Here is an 18348-nt window from a genome sequence, read left to right as displayed (position 1 = left end):
AGAAGTAAAACCACGAGGACACACAAACACACACACACATACACACACAGCCCAGCAAAGGCAGAGCAGGTTCCAGGCGAAGGTAGGCCAGTTGCAGGCCCAGCTGCTGTGGCTCCCTGGGGAGCTGAGTCAGCAGATTAGCAACAACGTGGGTGAACCACAAAAATAATAACTGCTGCTTTTCTTCTGCCCTCCTGGTCTCCTAAGAATCTCCCTCTAGCCCACAAGAACCAAGAAAAATACAGAAAAGGGAATTCTGGCAAATGCAGTTCAGCCCAAGTTGACACATAACAAAGCCCATAACGTGTATTCAAGAGATTGTTGGTCTAGAAAATTTGCCTGTTTATTAAGTGCATTTATGTCCTATAAAGCAAAAAGAGAGTCTGCAGAACACCGAGGAGTGACATGCTGGTACAAGATCCAAGAGCCACTTCCATTGACAGTTACAACAAATGGAATAGATGAGATAGGAGAGTTACTGGGTTCAAAGGTCACCCAGCTGCTTTCTTGACCTACAAGTCCAAATCTAGAATTTCCTGATTCTTTCTTCCCTGGGATGGACCTAACTCATTCCATTTTCAGAAGACTATGAAGATTTGGACACCAAACCACAGAATCTCCCTCTGATGCAGATCCTTGACACCAAATCATAGTGTTAACTGAAGGTTCTGCTTAGCCACCACCTTGGTCATGCTGCATTACATTCCTTCCACAGCCCTCTCTGACACACACTTCTCCAAAGTGAATCTGCTGATGCTGAGTAAGGCAGAAACTCCATCTAAAGCTTTTTGTGCATTGAACACACCCATGAGATTTGTCTACCATCTGTATTTTCAGGTTTTAATAAGAGCTGAGCCAGCACAGAAGGCCGTCCACCCTCATGAAACCCAAAGGCTTTCTCCCAGGTTGCAAGCTCTGACATTTAATCAGAGCTGAACTCTGACCAAGGGCTCTACCCACTTCATTTCATTCAGTTTCTCTCTTGTGTGGATTCCCAGATGACTGGAAAGGTATGAACTGTACTTGAAGGTTTTCCCACATTCTTTGTATTCAGAAGATTTTGCTCCACCGTAAGATTTCTGGTGCTAAATAAGATAAGAGCTCCAACTGAAGGACTTCCCACATTCACAACATGCATAAGGTCTCTTTCCAGGGTGAATCCTGTGGTGTTTAATAAGAAGTGAACTCCTACTGAAAGATTTCCCACACTCGCTGCAATCATAAGGAGTCTCCACTGGGTGGACTCTCTGGTGTTCAATGAGGTGTGAGTTACGACTGTAAGTTTTCCCACAGTCATTGCACTCATATGGTCTCTCTTTGGCGTGAACTCGCTGGTGTTCTATTAGACTTGAGCTCTGGCTGAAGGCCTTCCCACACACGCTACACACATAGGGTTTCTCCCTCATGTGGATTCTCTGGTGTTGAACAAGACTTGAGCTCCGACCAAAGGTTTTCCCACAATCATCACACATATAAGGCAGCTCTCCCGTATGAATTGTCTGAAGCTGGATAAGGTGTGAGCTGCACTGGAAGGTTTTCCCACAGTGACTATATTTATAGGGTTTCTCTTCAGTATGTGTTCTTTTTTGCTGAATAAAGTTCGAAATATGGCCAAAAGCTTTTCCATATTCATGACACTCATAAGGTTTCTCTTTTTTTTTTTTTTTTTTTTTTTTTTTTTAAAGATTTTATTTATTTATTTGACAGAGAGAGATCACAAACAGGCAGAGAGGCAGGCAGAGAGAGAGGAGGAAGCAGGCTCCCTGCTGAGCAGAGAGCCCGATGCGGGGCTCGATCCCAGGACCCTGGGATCATGACCTGAGCCGAAGGCAGCGGCTTAACCCACTGAGCCACCCAGGCGCCCCTCATAAGGTTTCTCTTATGTGTGGATCCTTTCATGCTAAATAAGGTTATGAGTTCCACCTGAATAATTTTCTACAAATATTACACATTTGAGATTTCTCTTCAATTAAGAATTTGTGGCTTGTTCAATAGAGTTTGTGAGGTTATGAAAGTTTTGTCCATATTCACAGAGCCCCTTGTGTTTGTTTTGTTCATATTCATCTCCTTTGTGTAGTTGTAGTCCTACTTTGAGAGTTTTCTGCTTTTATAATTAACTGATCCTCAGTCCAGTTCTCACCATCTGACAGAAAATATTTAAAAAGTAAAATATAACAAGAAAAACTCCTGGTAGGGAACAGGATGATCAGAGTATTCCAGAAGCATTTGGTTTAAAAAAAAATGTATGAAAAATGGCCTTGCAATATAGGGAAAAGATGGATACAAGTTGAGCAGATTTGGAGAAAGTGGTGGGGAGACTAAAATTTGGGTTTATAAAGTAGATAACCAGACAGACATACTGGGATTAGCAGAAAGGGAAGCAGAGTTTGAGGGAAGTGGAGTCATCTCAGAACTTTAGAAGGGAGAGGCTGGGAGCTACATGTGGGGTGGGGCAGGGTCTGAACAGATAAATTAAAGAGGAGAACCTCACCCCAGAGGTTCTGCCCACATAGCACCCTGGCCACATGATCATCCCTGAGGTATAGGGAAGACTCCCTTCACGTATCAGAGACCAACACCTTTCTCACTAGAGTATCTCTCTCTACACTCAGATGTTCACATGCTCATTCATGAACACGAACTCGGACCTCATATGCATCTTTTAGAAATACAGCAAATGGGTAAGATTTGATAAAGGAAGAGGTGGGAGGAGGAAAAGTTATTTAAAATATGAACCACAGGGTACAAAGAAATATTCCCAAGTTGATTTCAACTCTAAGAGAATATACAAAAAAAATCCTGTACCCCTGCATGCAAGGGAGACAGGAGAGAAAAACATCTCCTATTTAACACATTTCTCCCCTTAACTGAAATACCGCTTACTAAAGCTGGAGAGGTTGCTTTGCAATGATATTAGAGAAAGGAGGCCCTGTGCTAAGAGGGATCTTTATGAAAGAAGGGGGTGCTGTGAAACAGCCAATGTCGCATTTCCTTCAGCAGTGAAAGCGTAGCACATAAACAGCCCTGATTTTACTCGTCAATGGTCATTTTAAGAATTTAATAATCGGGACACCTGGGTGGCTCAGTTGGTTGGGCAGCTGCCTTCGGCTCAGGTCGTGATCCCAGCGTCCTGGGATCGGGTCCCACATCGGGCTCCTTGCTCGGCGGGGAGCCTGCTTCTCCCTCTGCCTCTTCCTGCCATTCTGTCTGCCTGTGCTTGCTCTCTCTCCCTTTCTTTCTCTGACAAATAAATAAAATCTTAAAAAAAAAAAAAAGAATAATCATCTGTGCTGTCTTATCACACTTGTTTTCCACCCCCAAATATACCCTCATCCTCTGCATGTTGTTTAGATATTGTGTTTTTAACAATTTTTCCTTCTGATAAGAATTTTTAAGATCCCCTCTCTCAGTAACTTTCAAACACACAATACAGCATTATCAAGTATAATTGCCAGGTTGTACATTACATGCCAGGACTTGTTTATCTTATAACTGGAAGTTTCTACCTTTTAACCCCATTCATCCAATTCCCCCCCCCACCCCCCACGTCTGGCAACCACGAGCCTGTTTTCTGTGTCTGAGTTGGGGTTTTTTGTTTTTTGTTTTGTTTTGTTTTTTTGATTCCACGTATAATTGAGATCACACAGTATTTGTCTCTGTTTGATTTATTCCACCTAGTGTAATGCCCTCGAGGTTCATCCATGTTGTCGAAAATGGCAGGATTTCCTTCTTTTTGTAGCTGTACAATATTCCACTGTGTATACTCATATATTTTTGTAGACACAGCACATCTGCTTTATCCACTCGTCCACTGATGGGACACTTAGGCTGCTTCCATGTCTTGGCTACTGGACCTAATGCTGCAGTGAACGTAGGGGTGCAGGTAGCTTTCCGAGACAGTGCTTTCATTGCCTTCAGATGAATACTCAGAAGTGGAACTGACAGATCATATGTGGTTCTGTTGGTAGGTCACCAATTTACATCCTCACCAACACGTGTTAACTTCTTATCTTTTATGCAATAACCATTCTAGCAGTGTGAGTGATTACTGACTCAATGTTTTTACATCCGCTTGTACATGTGTTTAACTATTTCTCTTATATGTCGTACAAATTGCAAACAGAGAACACCAGCTAGCTCTAAAAAGTTCGGTAACTTAAAAAGAAAGATAAAGGCATCAATCGAGTCTAAATAGTAGCTAGGCAGACCAATTCTTTTTAGCAAGATACCATAATGAACTGGTACTATGAATTCAAGTCACTCGCTGTGCATGGTCCCGACAGAACTTTCTGTGGTTATACAGCTGTTCCACATCTGCACTGTCCAATACAGTAGCCAATGGCCACGTGTGGCTACTGACCACTTGAAATGTGGCCAGTGCAACTGAGCAGCTGAACTTTTAATGGTATTTAATTTTAAATTAAATCTTTACAAAAAATGGAAAGATCAATAGCCTAGGAAGGCCTCCATTTGGACTTGGATTTGGAATACTTCATGAAGCAGGAGATGTGCCTTCTGTGGTTGGCTTGGGCAAATATTAAAATGAGGGTTTCTTCTACATCTCCTTGGCCTGGCCCGTCTTTCCAGCCTCATTCCCCCTCTCCTCTCCTACATAAAGCCCCCTCTCCTTTCTGTGGGACCATGCTATTTGTTCTCTCCCAACATGTGAAGGCTTAGTATCCTAGAGGATGGGCCTTTTATGTGGCCCACTGCCAGAGAACTGACAGCCGGCCCGACGTCTTCAAGAATGTAAATCCTACAGCTCTCAGGCCCTGTTCAATATCGCTCTTTCCATTAAGCTGAAGGTGATCCTTCTCTTACAACTCTTGAATCCTTCTCTTTACCAGCCCTGTGACACTTGACTCATTCACATTTATCTTACTGAGCACCAACAACATGCCAGGTACAGTCCCAGGTGCTGAGATACAGCAGGGGGCAAACAGGCAAAAACTCTGCCCTCTAAGGTCTTTCATTCTAGTAAGGGAGCTAGATAGGAAACCTTGTAAATTACATACTACTAGCTGATACAAGTGGTACCGAGACAAAAGCAAGAATAGAGAGCCAGAGGGAGGGAGCGGGCAGAAGGGTTGTAATTCTGCACCCCACGGTCAAAGGAGGACTAAGAAAATGACACAGAAGCAAAGACTTGAAGGAGATAAGGGTTTCTGGGAAAGAGCGTTACACATGGAAGAAACAGCAAGTGCAAAGGACTGGGGTCTTCAAAGAGTCAAGTATGACTAGAACGCAATGAGCATGGGGAAGAGCAGTAAGAAATAAGGTCAGAGACACAGAAAGGAATCACAGAACACTGGACCCGATAGGCTATTGTTTTTTTTTTTTTTTAATATTTTATTTATTTATTTGACAGAGAGAAATCACAAGTACACTGAGAGGAAGGCAGAGAGAGAGAGAAGGAAGCAGGCTCCCTGCTGAGCAGAGAGCCCGATGCGGGACTCGATCCCAGGACCCTGAGATCATGACCTGAGTCGAAGGCAGCGGCTTAACCCACTGAGCCACCCAGGGGCCCCCCCGATAGGCTATTGTAAGAGGAGAGACAGGGTGAGACAGGAAGCCTGGGGAGGCTTGGGACCAAAGGACGACAAGACCTGACATTTTAACAGGATCACGCTGCCGGCCATGTTGGGAAGAGACGGTAGGGAGGCAAGGGCAGAGGCAGGACAACCAGCCAGGAAGTCACCGCCACAATCCAGATGAGGGATGATGGCACCCTGGACCAAGATGGTGGCAGAGAAGGTGGTAAGAAGTGCTGGGATTCTGCAAAAAAATGGTGACGAAGGTATGGACAGGATTACGGACTGACAGGGATGAATACAGAAAAACCAAGTTTTTTCTCTGGGTTGAGTAGCTGAAGGGATTGTGCCCCCTTCTCCTGAAATGGGGGATATTTATGACAGGCGACAGCACCTCCAATAATCTAAAAAGATATTTCTGCGTGGCTCTCATACCCTAAGTCTCTTGAGATCGTATGTCTCAAATGTGCTCCTCCCTCTGGTGTATGAGTATTTGTTATATTGTTCTTTGCAACTCTCCTCTAGCTTTAGCGTTTTCAAAATAAAAAGGGAACAGGTGAGGGACGCCTGGGTGGCTCAGCTGGTTGAGCAGCTGCCTTCGGCTCAGGTCATGATCCCAGCGTCCTGGGATCGAGTCCCGCATCGGGCTCCTTGCTTGGCAGGGAGCCTGCTTCTCCCTCTGCCTCTGCCTGCCATTCTGTCCGCCTGTACTCGCTCTCTCTCCCTCTCTCTCTGACAAATAAATAAATAAAATCTTAAAAAAAAAAAAAAAAAAAAAAAAAGGGAACGGGTGACAACGAGCAGTAACGCCCTTTTCTGCCCCACACCCACTCGGTAAATAAAGTACTACTGTTTCTACCTACGATACACTCCTTGGTTTTTGTCCCGATCCTCCTATTCTCACTAGTAATGGCCTAAGTCAGATCCTAATCCCCTCTAGCCTCCGGTACCACACTCAACAAATCAGATTCTCTCCCTCGATATACAAAGGTCACCGGCTAGCCGCCTATTAAGAAAAGCCGACACAGGGGCGCCTGGGTGGCTCAGTGGGTTAAAGCCTCTGTCTTCGGCTCAGGTCAAGATCTCAGGGTCCTGGGATCGAGCCCCATATGGGGTTCTCTGCTCAGCAGGGAGCCTGCTCCCTCCTCTCTCTCTGCCTGCCTCTCTGCCTACTGTCAAATAAGTAAATAAAATCTTAAACAAAAAAAAAGAAAAGAAAAGAAAATCGACATAACATACTTTAATATCTACCAAACGAAAGCTAAGCTCCTTGGCCTGGCATTCCTTTCCCATAGTCTTACTCTATTCCGCCTCACAGACTCACCTTCTGTCACATCTCCATGCTCCGGTCAATGTGACCAGTTTCCTGGCCATGCATATCCGCCCCCCCCACGTCCTTCTCCACCTATCAAAAACCTACTCCACCCTCCAGACCCCAGCTCAAAGGCAGCCTCCTTCCGGAAACCTAACCTTACTCTAATCCCACCTGGAAGTGAGCTCGCCCTTCAATCTCTAAAGTATTTGCTTTCCGCCTCCTTCATAGAATTTAACCACATCGTCTTGGGGCCTCTCCTTGGAAGTATTTTCAGTTGTGTGTGTTCCCTTCAATTTATATTGAAAGTATCTCTAGATTAAAAGATGTCTTCCAGGGCGCGTAGGAGGCTCAGTGGGTTGAAGCCTCTGCCTTGGGCTCAGGTCATGGTCCCGGGGTCCTGGGATTGAGCCCCGCATTAGACTCTCTGTTCCGTGGGAAGCCTGCATCCCCCTCTCTCTCTGCCTGCCTCTGCCTGCTTGTGATCTCTGTCTGTCAAACAAATAAATAAAATCTTAAAAAATAATAATAATAAAATAAAAGATGTCTTCCAGGGGTGCCTGGGTGGCTCAGAGGGTTAAGCCTCTGCCTTCAGCTCAAATCATATAATCTCAGGGTCCTGAGATTGAGCCCTGAGTCAGGCTCTCTGCTCAGCAGGGAGCCTGCTTCCCTTCCTCTCTCTCTGCCTGCCTCTCTGCCTACTTGTGATCTCTGTCTGTCAAATGAATAAATAAAATCTTTTTTAAAAAAATAATGTCTTCCATTTCTTTGTTTCCAAGCCCAGTACTATGTAAAGAAGCCTGCACACAATTTGGCCTTCAAAATGCTCCTAATTAGGGCGCCTGAATGGCTCAGTTGGTTAAGCATCTACCTTTGGCTCAGGTCATGATCTCCGCATCCCGGAATCTGGCCCCACGTCAAGCTCTCTGCTCAACGGGGAGCTGCTTCCTCTCCTCCCCACTCAAGATCTCTCTTGCTATCTCTCTCTCTCTCAAATAAATAAAATCTTCAAAAAAACAAACAGGGGCGCCTGGGTGGCTCAGAGGGTTGAGCCTCTGCCTTCGGCTCAGGTCATGATCCCAGGGTCTTAGGATCAAGCCCCGCATGGGGCTCTCTGCTCAGCAGGGAGCCTGCTTCCTCCTCTCTCTCTGCCTGCCTCTCTGCCTACCTGTGATCTCTGTCTGTCAAATAAATAAATAAAATCCTTAAAAAAAAAAACTGAAAAAATGCTCCTGATTATCTCCCAGCAATCCAGAGAAGAATCGTTAAGTCACTGAGGGACCCAAACAGACCATTTGTAAAACGTCTTCCGGACTGAGGCTCAAACAGAATTCAGAGAGATGTATCTCCTCATGGGTCAGAGCCACTTACGGAAAAAATATCAAAAACTTGGATTCGAACCCTGGTAGAGAGTAGAACCTTCTAGAATGCCTCAGCAGACAGTCAGTGGTCAGACTGAGACAGACCTCGAGAAGCCCAAGAAGAGAGCAGTTGTCCCCTGAAATAAACAAATCAAATGTGTCCCTGTGGACGAAGTTTTTTTAAAAAAAAAGTTTCTTCACTGATCTGCTTCTAATTTAAAGGGAAGGGGGGAAAGTAGTTCTTCTAACCCTAACTACAAAGCTGTGGGGTCCCAAGTATATTTACTTCTAACAGCAGAAGAAATGAGCATTACTTACTGTACTGGGTCCAACAGTGCCGTTTCCCTGCCCCGCCCCCCACTGATTCATGTCCACCTGGAACCTCAAATATGACCTTATTTGGAAGCGGAGTCTTTGCAGAGTTAAGATGAGGTCAGAATGGATTCGGGTAGGCCCTAAATCCAATGACTGCCATCTACATAAGAGAAACGAGAGGAAGATTCAGACATGGAAACACACAGGAAAGAAAGCCATGGGACAGGTGAGGCAGCCTTAAGTGAAGGAGCGCCAAGGATTGCTGGGGACCACCAGAAGCTGGGAACAGCCAAGGAGGGATTCTACCCTTCAGCCTTCAGAGGCAGCACTGCCTTCGTGGACTTCTAGTTTGCAAAACTGCAAGAGAATACAGTTCTGCTGGATGAAGCCATGAAGTTGTAGTAATTTGTTATGGAAGCCCTAGGAAACAGATACACTCCATTTGATTTAGCCAATCAGCAAACATACATCCCACCTACTACATGCAAGATACCAGTAGAGGGCTTATAAAGGTGCCTCAAAGCACAATCAGGAAGGACAACCCCTACCTAGGTGAACTGGAGATGGCAGCCTCAAAGAATGACGTTGAGCTGGATCTTGAACTATGATCAGGATCAACAAGATGAAGAATATTCCAGGCAAAAGTAACAGCATCTGTGAAGGCTCAGCAACATGGAGGGGAACAGTAAGTTTAAGGAATAATTAAAAAAAGGAAAGAAAAGAAAACTCCATGTGAGTGAAATAAATATGGCCCATGTGGGCAGGAAGCCAGAGATACAGCAGAAAAATAGAGGAGAACCAGATGGGGTGCCTGGGAGGTTCAATCAGTTGGGTGTCTGACTCGATTTCGGCTCAGGTCATGATCCTGGGGTCATGAGATCAAGCCCACATGGGGCTATTCGCTGAGCACCGAGTCTGCTTAGGATGCTGCCTCCTGACTTGCGCTTTCTCTTTCTCTCAAAAGAGGAAGGATGGAAGGAAGGAAGGAAGGAAGGGAAATAGGAAAAGGGTAGAGCCAGATATGAAGACGCATATATGCCACACCCAGGGCTTTGGACAGAGACTGACTTGATCAAATTTGTTTCCAGGGAAATTCATTCTGGCAGCAGACGGAGGATAGCCTAGAGTAGGGGACATGGCCAATAGCATAGGGATGTGTAGCACTCCAAGAAAACTAGAATGGGTCTAAAGTGAGGAAATGGCAGTCACAGGCAACAGAATCAGGCCTTTCTGAAGAAAAACTGACAGGATTTGGTGGTGGTTGACTGAATATGGAGGGAAGGAGAATAGTAGAGCACAACTCCAAATTTTCCAGCTTGGGAAAACCAGTTACTACAATTAACCAAGACAGTCACTGGAAGGTAGGGAGGTGGGGGCCTTGCAGAAAACAAGGAGCTCCGAAGTACACCCACGAACATCTAGTATCCAGGTCCCAGCTCACAGCGAGAGCAGAAGAAAGCAGTTAAGAGAGGTCCTGAAAGGGGATAGGATCACCCACAGGAGTGAAAAAAAAGAGGGCTTAGAACAGTCTTGGGGAAAAACCAATGTTTAAAAACAGATGGAGAGGGGCGCCTGGGTGGCTCAGTGGTTAAGCCGCTGCCTTCGGCTGGGGTCATGATCCCAGGGTCGTGGGATCAAGCCCGGCATCAGGCTCTCTGCTCAGCAGGGAGCCTGCTTCCTCCTCTCTCTCTCTGCCTGCCTCTCTGCCTACTTACGATATCTGTCTGTCAAATAAATAAATAAATAATCTTTAAAAAATAAAATAAAATAAAACCAGATGGAGAAACAGGAGTGGGGAAGGCCCGAGAAGGCAAAAGAAAGACCAGAGGAAAAGAGAAGAGTACTTCCAAAACCAAAGAACACGATGTGCAAGGAACAGCGATCACAGCAACAAAAAAAATAGTTATAAGGCGCCAAAAAATTAAAGCTGAAAAAAGGTGTCCAGTGGATTCATTAGCTAAGCCACTGGCAACGTGGCTTTGATCAATTCTGATGGAGCAGAAGCAGTGCCCTGCGTTACAAAAGCAAAAGCAAAGGACCCCTGGGTGGCTCAGTTGGTTAAGCAGCTGCCTTCAGCTCAGGTCATGATCCCAGCGTCCTGGGATCGAGTCCCACATCGGGCTCCTTGCTCGGCGGGGAGCCTGCTTCTCCCTCTGCCTCTGTCTGCCATTCTGTCTGCCTGTGCTCGCTCTCTCCCCCTCTCTCTCTCTGATAAATAAATAAAATCTTTAAAAAAAAAAAAAAGCAAAAGCAACTAGTGATAATTTTTTTAAGGGGTATGACAGTGATGGGAACGAGAGCAATTGTACCCAATTCCTCCCTAATGCTCAATCAACCACCAGGTCCTCGGGTTTTCATGTAAACGTCTCTTGCATCTGTTTGTTTCCTTCCTCACAGCCCAAGTCTGCTTCAGAAACTTCATGGAGGAGGCTCCTGTGCATGGACACTGGGATATGTGGCGTTTGGGTAGGCAGAGAATGTAGCGGGCAGCAACGCACATGAGAAAAAGGACACAAAGGCACAACGGTGGAAAGTGCAGACACACCAGTCTTGCTGGGTTTGTTTTGGGGAGCCCACAGGAAAGATTTCAAGGTGGGTTGAGGCTACACTGCAGAGGACCCGGGATGCCAGGTTATGGAGTATGGACTGAATGCAGTGGGCACTGTGAACTAACATGAGGAAATGAGTATTTTAAAAGGTGAGTGCAGGCACTTGGCCTTTTAGAAAGACTAGCAACAGGGAGCCTGTGGTAAGCATCTATCCTCCCTCAATTAAATGTTGGCTCCTTTCCGGGCGCCTGGGTAGCTCAGTGGGTTAAAGCCTCTGCCTTCAGCTCGGCTCATGGTCTTGGGGTCCTGGGATTGGGCCCGCATGGGCTCTCTGCTCAGTGGGGAGCCTGCTTCCTCCTCTCTCTGCCTGCCTCTCTGCCTGCTTGTGATCTCTGTCTGTCAAATAAATACATTTTTTAAAAATCTTTAGAAAAAAAAAAAAACTTGACTCCTTTCTGGAACACCTGGGTGGCTCAGTCAGATAAGTGTCCGACTCTTGATCTCAGTTCAGGTCATGATCTCAGGGTCGTGAGATCGAGCCCCACGTCGGGTTCCATGCTGGGCATGGAGCCTGCTTAGGATTCTCTCCCTCTCTCTCTGCTCCTCTGCTCGCTCACTGGCTTTCTCTAAATAAATAAATAAATAAATACAACAATAGTATACTACTTAAAAGAGAAACGCCAACTTCATACATTTCTTTCTTTTTTTTTTTTTTTTTTAAAGATTTTATTTATTTATCAGAGAGAGAGAGAGGGGGAGAGAGCGAGCACAGGCAGACAGAATGGCAGGCAGAGGCAGAGGGAGAAGCAGGCTCCCTGCCGAGCAAGGAGCCCGATGTGGGACTCGATCCCAGGACGCTGGGATCATGACCTGAGCTGAAGGCAGCTGCTTAACCAACTGAGCCACCCAGGCGTCCCAACTTCATACATTTCTTACTCTAAATTCTTTCAAGGTGAGACTCCTGACTTTCTAAGACTTCCAGGGCCAAAACCCAGTCTACGGGGATCTCCTCTTGCAAACTTCTACAGTTTATTGTCCCAAAGCCTCTCACAGGTAACTATTCCAACTCTTTAAGTTCGCGGGTGAGTAGGGGTTTGGTTTTCTTCCAACTTAGTCCCAACACCTCATACTAAGAGCTCAATCAATACCTGTCAAGTTAACAAATTAGTCTGAAAACATAGTTCTTACAAATAAATGTGTAAAAGAAAATCTCCCCAAAAATAAGCGATCTCAGAGTCTTTATCTAAGTCTTTGTCACCCATTTTAATAATCTTTTTTTTAATGCCTACACATATATCTATCTCTTAATGGTGGGATGGATGGCAGATTGAAATAAAAATGTTGATACTCAGGGGGAAAATGTTGATACTAATAGCTTAACCTCATTTTCCATCAGCAGGTGGCAGCTTATCTACTGTACTCCACAGGCAAAGCACCCTCTTGGAGTTTACACCTCGGGTGGTAAATGTATCTTCCCTAAGGATGAAGGAGAGCTTGGGTAGGATGAGCGGAGAAGCCCGCTCTTTTCCTGGTACTTCAGGTATGGGACATACTTGGCTGAGTTCATTCATTCATTTATTCTCACAACATTTCCTGAGCTTCTCCGGAAGCCAAGCAAGTTGGCAGGTGCTGGAATGACAGATCCTCCACGACTCAGTGCTAGGATAGTACTGCTGAGGCAGATCTGCTCCACACAGTCAAGAAAGGAAACTTCGGTTACAGCCTTTATTTACAGGTAATAGAGCCCTGAGGTTTAAAAAAAAAGGGGGGGAGGGGGAGTAGTTTTTCACCAGGCCAATTCTAAGTGTAAAGTTAACCGTGTCCATCTGATCCGAGGCCGCGGCTGGAAGGACAAAGTTTAGACAAAGAAAGCCAGCTAGGTCAGCTCCTCACCCTTGCTCTTTCGGGGCTCCTGCTGGGAGGATGGATACAGGGACTCCGGGGTTATCTGCTCAGGCAGCTTCTCCATGGGCTGGATCCAATCCCCGGTGCTGCTCCAAAGACAAGACCTCTAAAATTTCTTTAGAGCGCGGCACAACGGACGGGCAGTCACTGCGGGAAAGGGAGGGAGAAGAGGGCAGATGTAGGGGAACATGCAAGTGAAGCTTTTCCAGGAGAGGGTCCCACTGCTCTCTCCCCAGGCTGCCTGGGCCCCGGCGCCGGGGGGCGCGGTCCAGCCTGAGCCCCCCCCCCACACACACACACACACGCCACCTGGGTCCCCTCGGCCCGAGCCCCACCCCCGCCGCAGGACCGAGCTTCTCCCCTAGCGACAGCGCTGGCCGGCAGCTCCCGGTGCCGGACCTCGATACTCACTGGCGCAACCGCTCCGCAGCAGCGTCGACCACGGTCCCCCGGCACGACTGGAAACTCGGGCTCCCCCGTGCGCACTTCCGGGTCCCGTCTAGGCAGCTCGGAGGTCTCCTCTCGATCGCGAGTTCTCAAGGGCCGCTGGGGAGCTTGGCCAAGAGCGGCTTGGGATAGCGCCTCTTTCGGGCCCCAAGGAGGCATTGAGGGAGATGGGGCTAGATTTCCCTATTTGCCCTTCATCACCCATGTGGACCAGGATCTAAATTGGTTACTCCTTTCTCACCCCTATTGTCCCGTATGCACCCCCATTCGCCTACTCCCTTGACCCCTGCGGTTTTACCACCCATCCCCACCTCCCTTCTTCCAAATCACAAGGCCGGGATGACCCTGCTGGGAGGAAATCCCTTATCTATACCTGCAATCCAGCCTGTCCTCTCCCTATGTCGCTTCAACCCCTACACAACCCCTAACTGGGCCTGGAGTATATAAGTAAGCAGGGCTAACATATTGGTATCCATGGGCTAAAAGAGGAAGAAAAGCCTTAGAAATAGGATCAAGATTTCAAACACCCTACTGTGCCTAGAGAAGTTTGCCAGAGGTATATTTGATATGTTGATGCAGGAAAAACGTTAGGGAAATGAATTGTTCTTGATAGGGATATTTCCTGCTAAACTCAGAAACCGCAGTTACCACTTATGGAGTAAAATGGCGTCTCAATTTTCACAACAATCCCATGAAGTTCGTACTTTTTCACAATTTTAGGTGCCCCAAACTGCAGACTCAGTAAGTAAAGCCAGCCTTTAGACCCCTGGCCAGTTCAAACCAGAGCCTGGGGAAGGACAAAGGCTAGACTGGGTGGAGATTTGTAATTGGAGCAAGTGTGGGGGGAAAAAAAGAGACACTGTCATTATGCCCAAGTTGTAAATTTATAAACATGGATTACAAATATGAGGTCAACCATTTTCTAAAAGTGAAGAGTGTGTGGGTGCCTGGGTGACTCAGTTGTTAAGCGACTGCCTTCAGCTCAGGTCGTGATCCCAAGAACCTGAGATGAGCCCTGCACGGAGCCCCACATCAGGCTCCCTGCTCAGCAGAAATCCTTTACCCTCTCCACTCCCCCTGCTGTGTTCCCTCTCTCGCTGTGTCTCTGCCAAATAAGTAAAATCTTAAAAAAATAAAAGTGAAGAGTGTGAACAGGATGCATCAGCAAAATGAAAAATTCCAGTATTTATTTTCTCATTGACTTGTACAGGGCATTACCTGTTTGAAATCATCCTTCTAGTCTCGGATTAAACACTGGTTCATTCATGCACTCATATTTTGAAGGGAGTAGAAGATGTGATCCCAAAGGGTACAAATCTTAGCAAAAAGAGATCTCAAGGGGCGCCTGGGTGGCTCAGTTGGTTGAGCTACTGACTTCAGCTCAGGTCACGATTCTGGAGTCCCCGGATTGAGTCCCGCATCGGGATTCCAGCTCATGGGGAGTCTGCTTCTCCTTCCGACCTCCTCCTTGCTCATGCTCTCTCACTGTCTCTCCCTCAAATAAATAAAATATTAAAAAAAAAAAAAAAAGAGAGATGTCAAGGTTTGCTAACTCCAGTAAGGAGCGCCTATGAGGAGGCAGTTCCTACCAGTCTAGGATTCCTGATGACCTCTCAAGCCATATTTAAGTTCTCCAAACCCAGCGTATCCCTCCCTGGACGATGCTAGTCCTGCACTGCTAAATGCTTGCTCCTTAATTCGCTCTTTTTTAGACTTCATGCTAAACACTTACATTCTCACTGGTTTTTATAGTGATGTTTATATTTGTAATTCTTTGGCACTTAATATATGACCAGTACCTTTTCCATTACTTGGTTCAATTTTCATGCTATTATTAATCATCACATGGACAAGGAAACCAGAGGCTAAAATGTCCAAAGTCACACAGCTAGTAAAACAGCAAAGTTGAAACACAGGTATGTCCAATTCCCAAGTCATTGCTGTGACTTATGTCTTCATTACTTAGTAGATGGTTTAACTGTGCCCACAGGTTAGCACTGAATATCACACAGCATCTGGCAACTGTATTACTGAATGAATGAAAGGACAGATGAGGTCACACTTTCAGATGTGGGAATCCCGTTGTGCTTTGCGGTTATGACACCCAAGGGGCCTCCTTTTAACTTCATTCTTAAACCTCCTCAGTTGCCCACTACTTCCTAGGGGGAGCCATTCCTCCAGAGAGCTTACTAAGTTGAAGATGCCAAACTCTCTCATCTGGAGGCCTTCTGGCATGCTCTTTTGCCTGAAATACTTTCCCTGCTCCTCTTCCAGTGGTCCTCATCTCTCCAGTCTACATCTATCCACTCTCTTGCTCAAGACAAAAACCTAGTCATCAAACTTGATTCTCCCATTACCCACTCTGTTCACTGCTATAATTTAATCAGAAGTGATAGGAAATCTAATACACGTCCATCAATCAGCAAGTTCCAGTTAGCAGGGGGAATCAGCACATTCTGGCCATTGACAAATGGAAATGTGTATAGTGATGGGAGCTAGGATAGCTTGACAGGAGGTTAAGAGTTTGGGAGCTCCGACCTGTGGCGTGTCATTGTCAAAATTATCTACGCCTGTTTCAGGGAGCAGGATCTCGGACTTGCTCCCCAAAGATACAGAGAGTACCTTGAGTACTACTACTGGAGTACTACTACTACTACTACTACTACATACTACTACTCCAGTAGTATGCCACACAGCTCTGGAAGCATTCAGATTAAATGCAAACTGGTAATAGTGAACCACTGAGGAGTAACAGGGAATGAAGAGCTATCAAAGAAAACTTCTCTGGGTTCTGGGATGTGTCTAATACCAACATCATGACGATGGAAAGCCTGGAGTCAGGCCTGACTTGAGCCATTAACTTGCTGAGTGACTCTAACAGATTCTTTTTTTTTTTTTTTTTTTTTTTTTTAAGATTTTATTTATTTATTTGTTCAGAGAGTGAGCGAGAGCAAGCACAGGCAGACAGAGTGGAAGGCAGAGTCAGAGGGAGAAGCAGGCTCCCTGCGGAGCAAGGAGCCCGATGTGGGACTCGATCCCAGGACGCTGGGATCATGACCTGAGCTGAAGGCAGCTGCTTAACCAACTGAGCCACCCAGGCGTCCCTTCTCTAACAGATTCTTCAACCTCTCTACACTTCAGTTCCTCTGTAAAATGGAGCTAGTTCCCTTGTGGAGTTGTAAGAATTAGGTCTGACTATGCATATACATACATACACACGTAGGTAGGTGGACTGATAGAAGATAAATCTGGTAGACCTCAACTATTAGATCTCTTCTCTTCCTTCCTCAATCTTCAAGATTAAAAGACTAAAAACACAAACTCATATTATGTTGGACTGATTAAATATCAGAATTTTAAAGAGGCAAGTTAACTGTCCTCCAGAATTATTTTGGTTTCTCATTTTTTTTAAACGTTTTACTTATTTAAAACACACACACACACACACACACTCTCTCTCTCTCTGCCTAGTTCTACTGAAACCTCAAACTATGCGCCAACAAAATCCTAACTGAACAATTCTTAAAATCCTCAACATTCCAATGGACTTTGTTCCCGAAGTCTGTGGAAGAGCAAGCTTTGTATCAATATGAAACAGAGTGATCTATTCTTGTGAAGCAGATTTCTGGAAGGAAGTGAGTCACAGCCAGGAAGGTGATTCCAAGATTTCCAAATGCTTCTGGTTGAGGCCTTGAGATATTTTTTGAAACAGATTCTGAGTATCAAACACACCTTTATTCAAGTGGAAGTACAAAAGCACATTCCTAAACCAAATGCATACATGTGATTTTTACATATTCTGTTATTTAGGGATTAATCTGTTTCATAATCACCAGAAGTGACCATTGGTCTCTGTACATAAGGGCATACACATTCATAAACAAGGGGGGAAAACATGCATTTTTCATTTACTTTTACATTTAAATCAATTCATTTAGATCTCTACTTGCCCTGATAAGATCCTATGCTTGCTGACGGCTAAGAGGCAAAATATGGTGGTAGACTATCTTAGAGCTTAGCCATAAGAGGATTATAGAATAAGCAATAAATTGTTATATATTTGTTGAGGATCCCCAGTAAATATTATAACATCTGAACTACGAAGGCCTCACTTGCTGGAATGACATTAAGACTTTTAAGTGACATCTTATTCACAAAATGTTATGAAACTTGAGATGGAAAAATATAATAAAATGCTCTAACATCATCTAAACAATCAGGAATTGTTGGCGAGTTGTTGACAGGGACCCTGAACTCTGGACATCCTGACATCTGTGATCACTTTTATCAATCAAAAAACCAAGTTCTTGGCCTGTAAACTCACAAAATACAGAAAATGTGATGATTGAAAAAACAATTATACACAAAGCCCCCACACTTCAAATACTGTCCTGGACTGATGGGAGAAGGGGGCAAAAATCCAAAAGATAAAGAAACAACCGTAATGGTTAAAATTATACCAGGAATACCTGCCACTCTTGAAATTCTCTTTCCAGAGAGATTACAGAAGAACAGCAGTATCTTTTTTTGAAAAGCTGCATTCCCTTATGAAGTTCTCTGACTTTTCTGTATATGTTCTTTTATTGTGCCCCTATCAAAAGCAGACCTGAACATTGCTGGCCTTCAACGGAAGGATATAAAATAATTCTAAACCTTGACATGCAGAATAGGTGCTGAATGAATGTAGCTAGACCACCAGGAGTCTTGTTGGCTGCCTGATGTCGTTATCTCTTTTAGAGGGCTGTGGATGCAGACAAGGCAGCTAAGAACTTGGGTGTCATTTGAAAATGTTTAGCTGCCTGCCACAAACAGAGCAGAGATGGAATCCTTCAAACGCATGGATGGACAGTATGTGGAATTCCAATTCTTTTTAAAGGTAGATGCTTCACTTTAGGAAAGAAGACACCAGAACACGAACATCAAATAGG

At 45.2% G+C, this 18348-nt stretch overlaps 1 protein-coding gene across 3 annotated transcripts in view; it reads right to left on the bottom strand.

Annotated features, from left to right (window-relative positions):
• Window positions 1-18348, bottom strand: part of TMEM225B (transmembrane protein 225B) — a 38239-nt gene that overhangs the window by 17444 nt on the left and 2447 nt on the right. The window contains exons 2-4 of one of the 3 annotated variants that reach the window (XM_059155239.1): window positions 13385-14915; window positions 12962-13120; window positions 9068-9173 (exon numbers count right to left, since the gene is read on the bottom strand). In XM_059155239.1, coding sequence (XP_059011222.1) covers window positions 9068-9173; window positions 12962-13037 — 182 coding nt within the window. In that variant the 5' untranslated portion in view covers window positions 13038-13120; window positions 13385-14915. Of the gene's footprint in view, window positions 1-9067; window positions 9174-12961; window positions 13121-13384; window positions 16028-18348 lie in introns of those variants that run through there. The other 2 variants (XM_059155241.1, XM_059155242.1) reach the window with 2 other exon arrangements.

This window comes from Mustela lutreola, chromosome 17, assembly GCF_030435805.1.
Source record: "Mustela lutreola isolate mMusLut2 chromosome 17, mMusLut2.pri, whole genome shotgun sequence".
Classification (NCBI taxonomy): domain Eukaryota; kingdom Metazoa; phylum Chordata; class Mammalia; order Carnivora; family Mustelidae; genus Mustela; species Mustela lutreola.
This window is presented reverse-complemented; position numbering and strand designations above follow the sequence as displayed.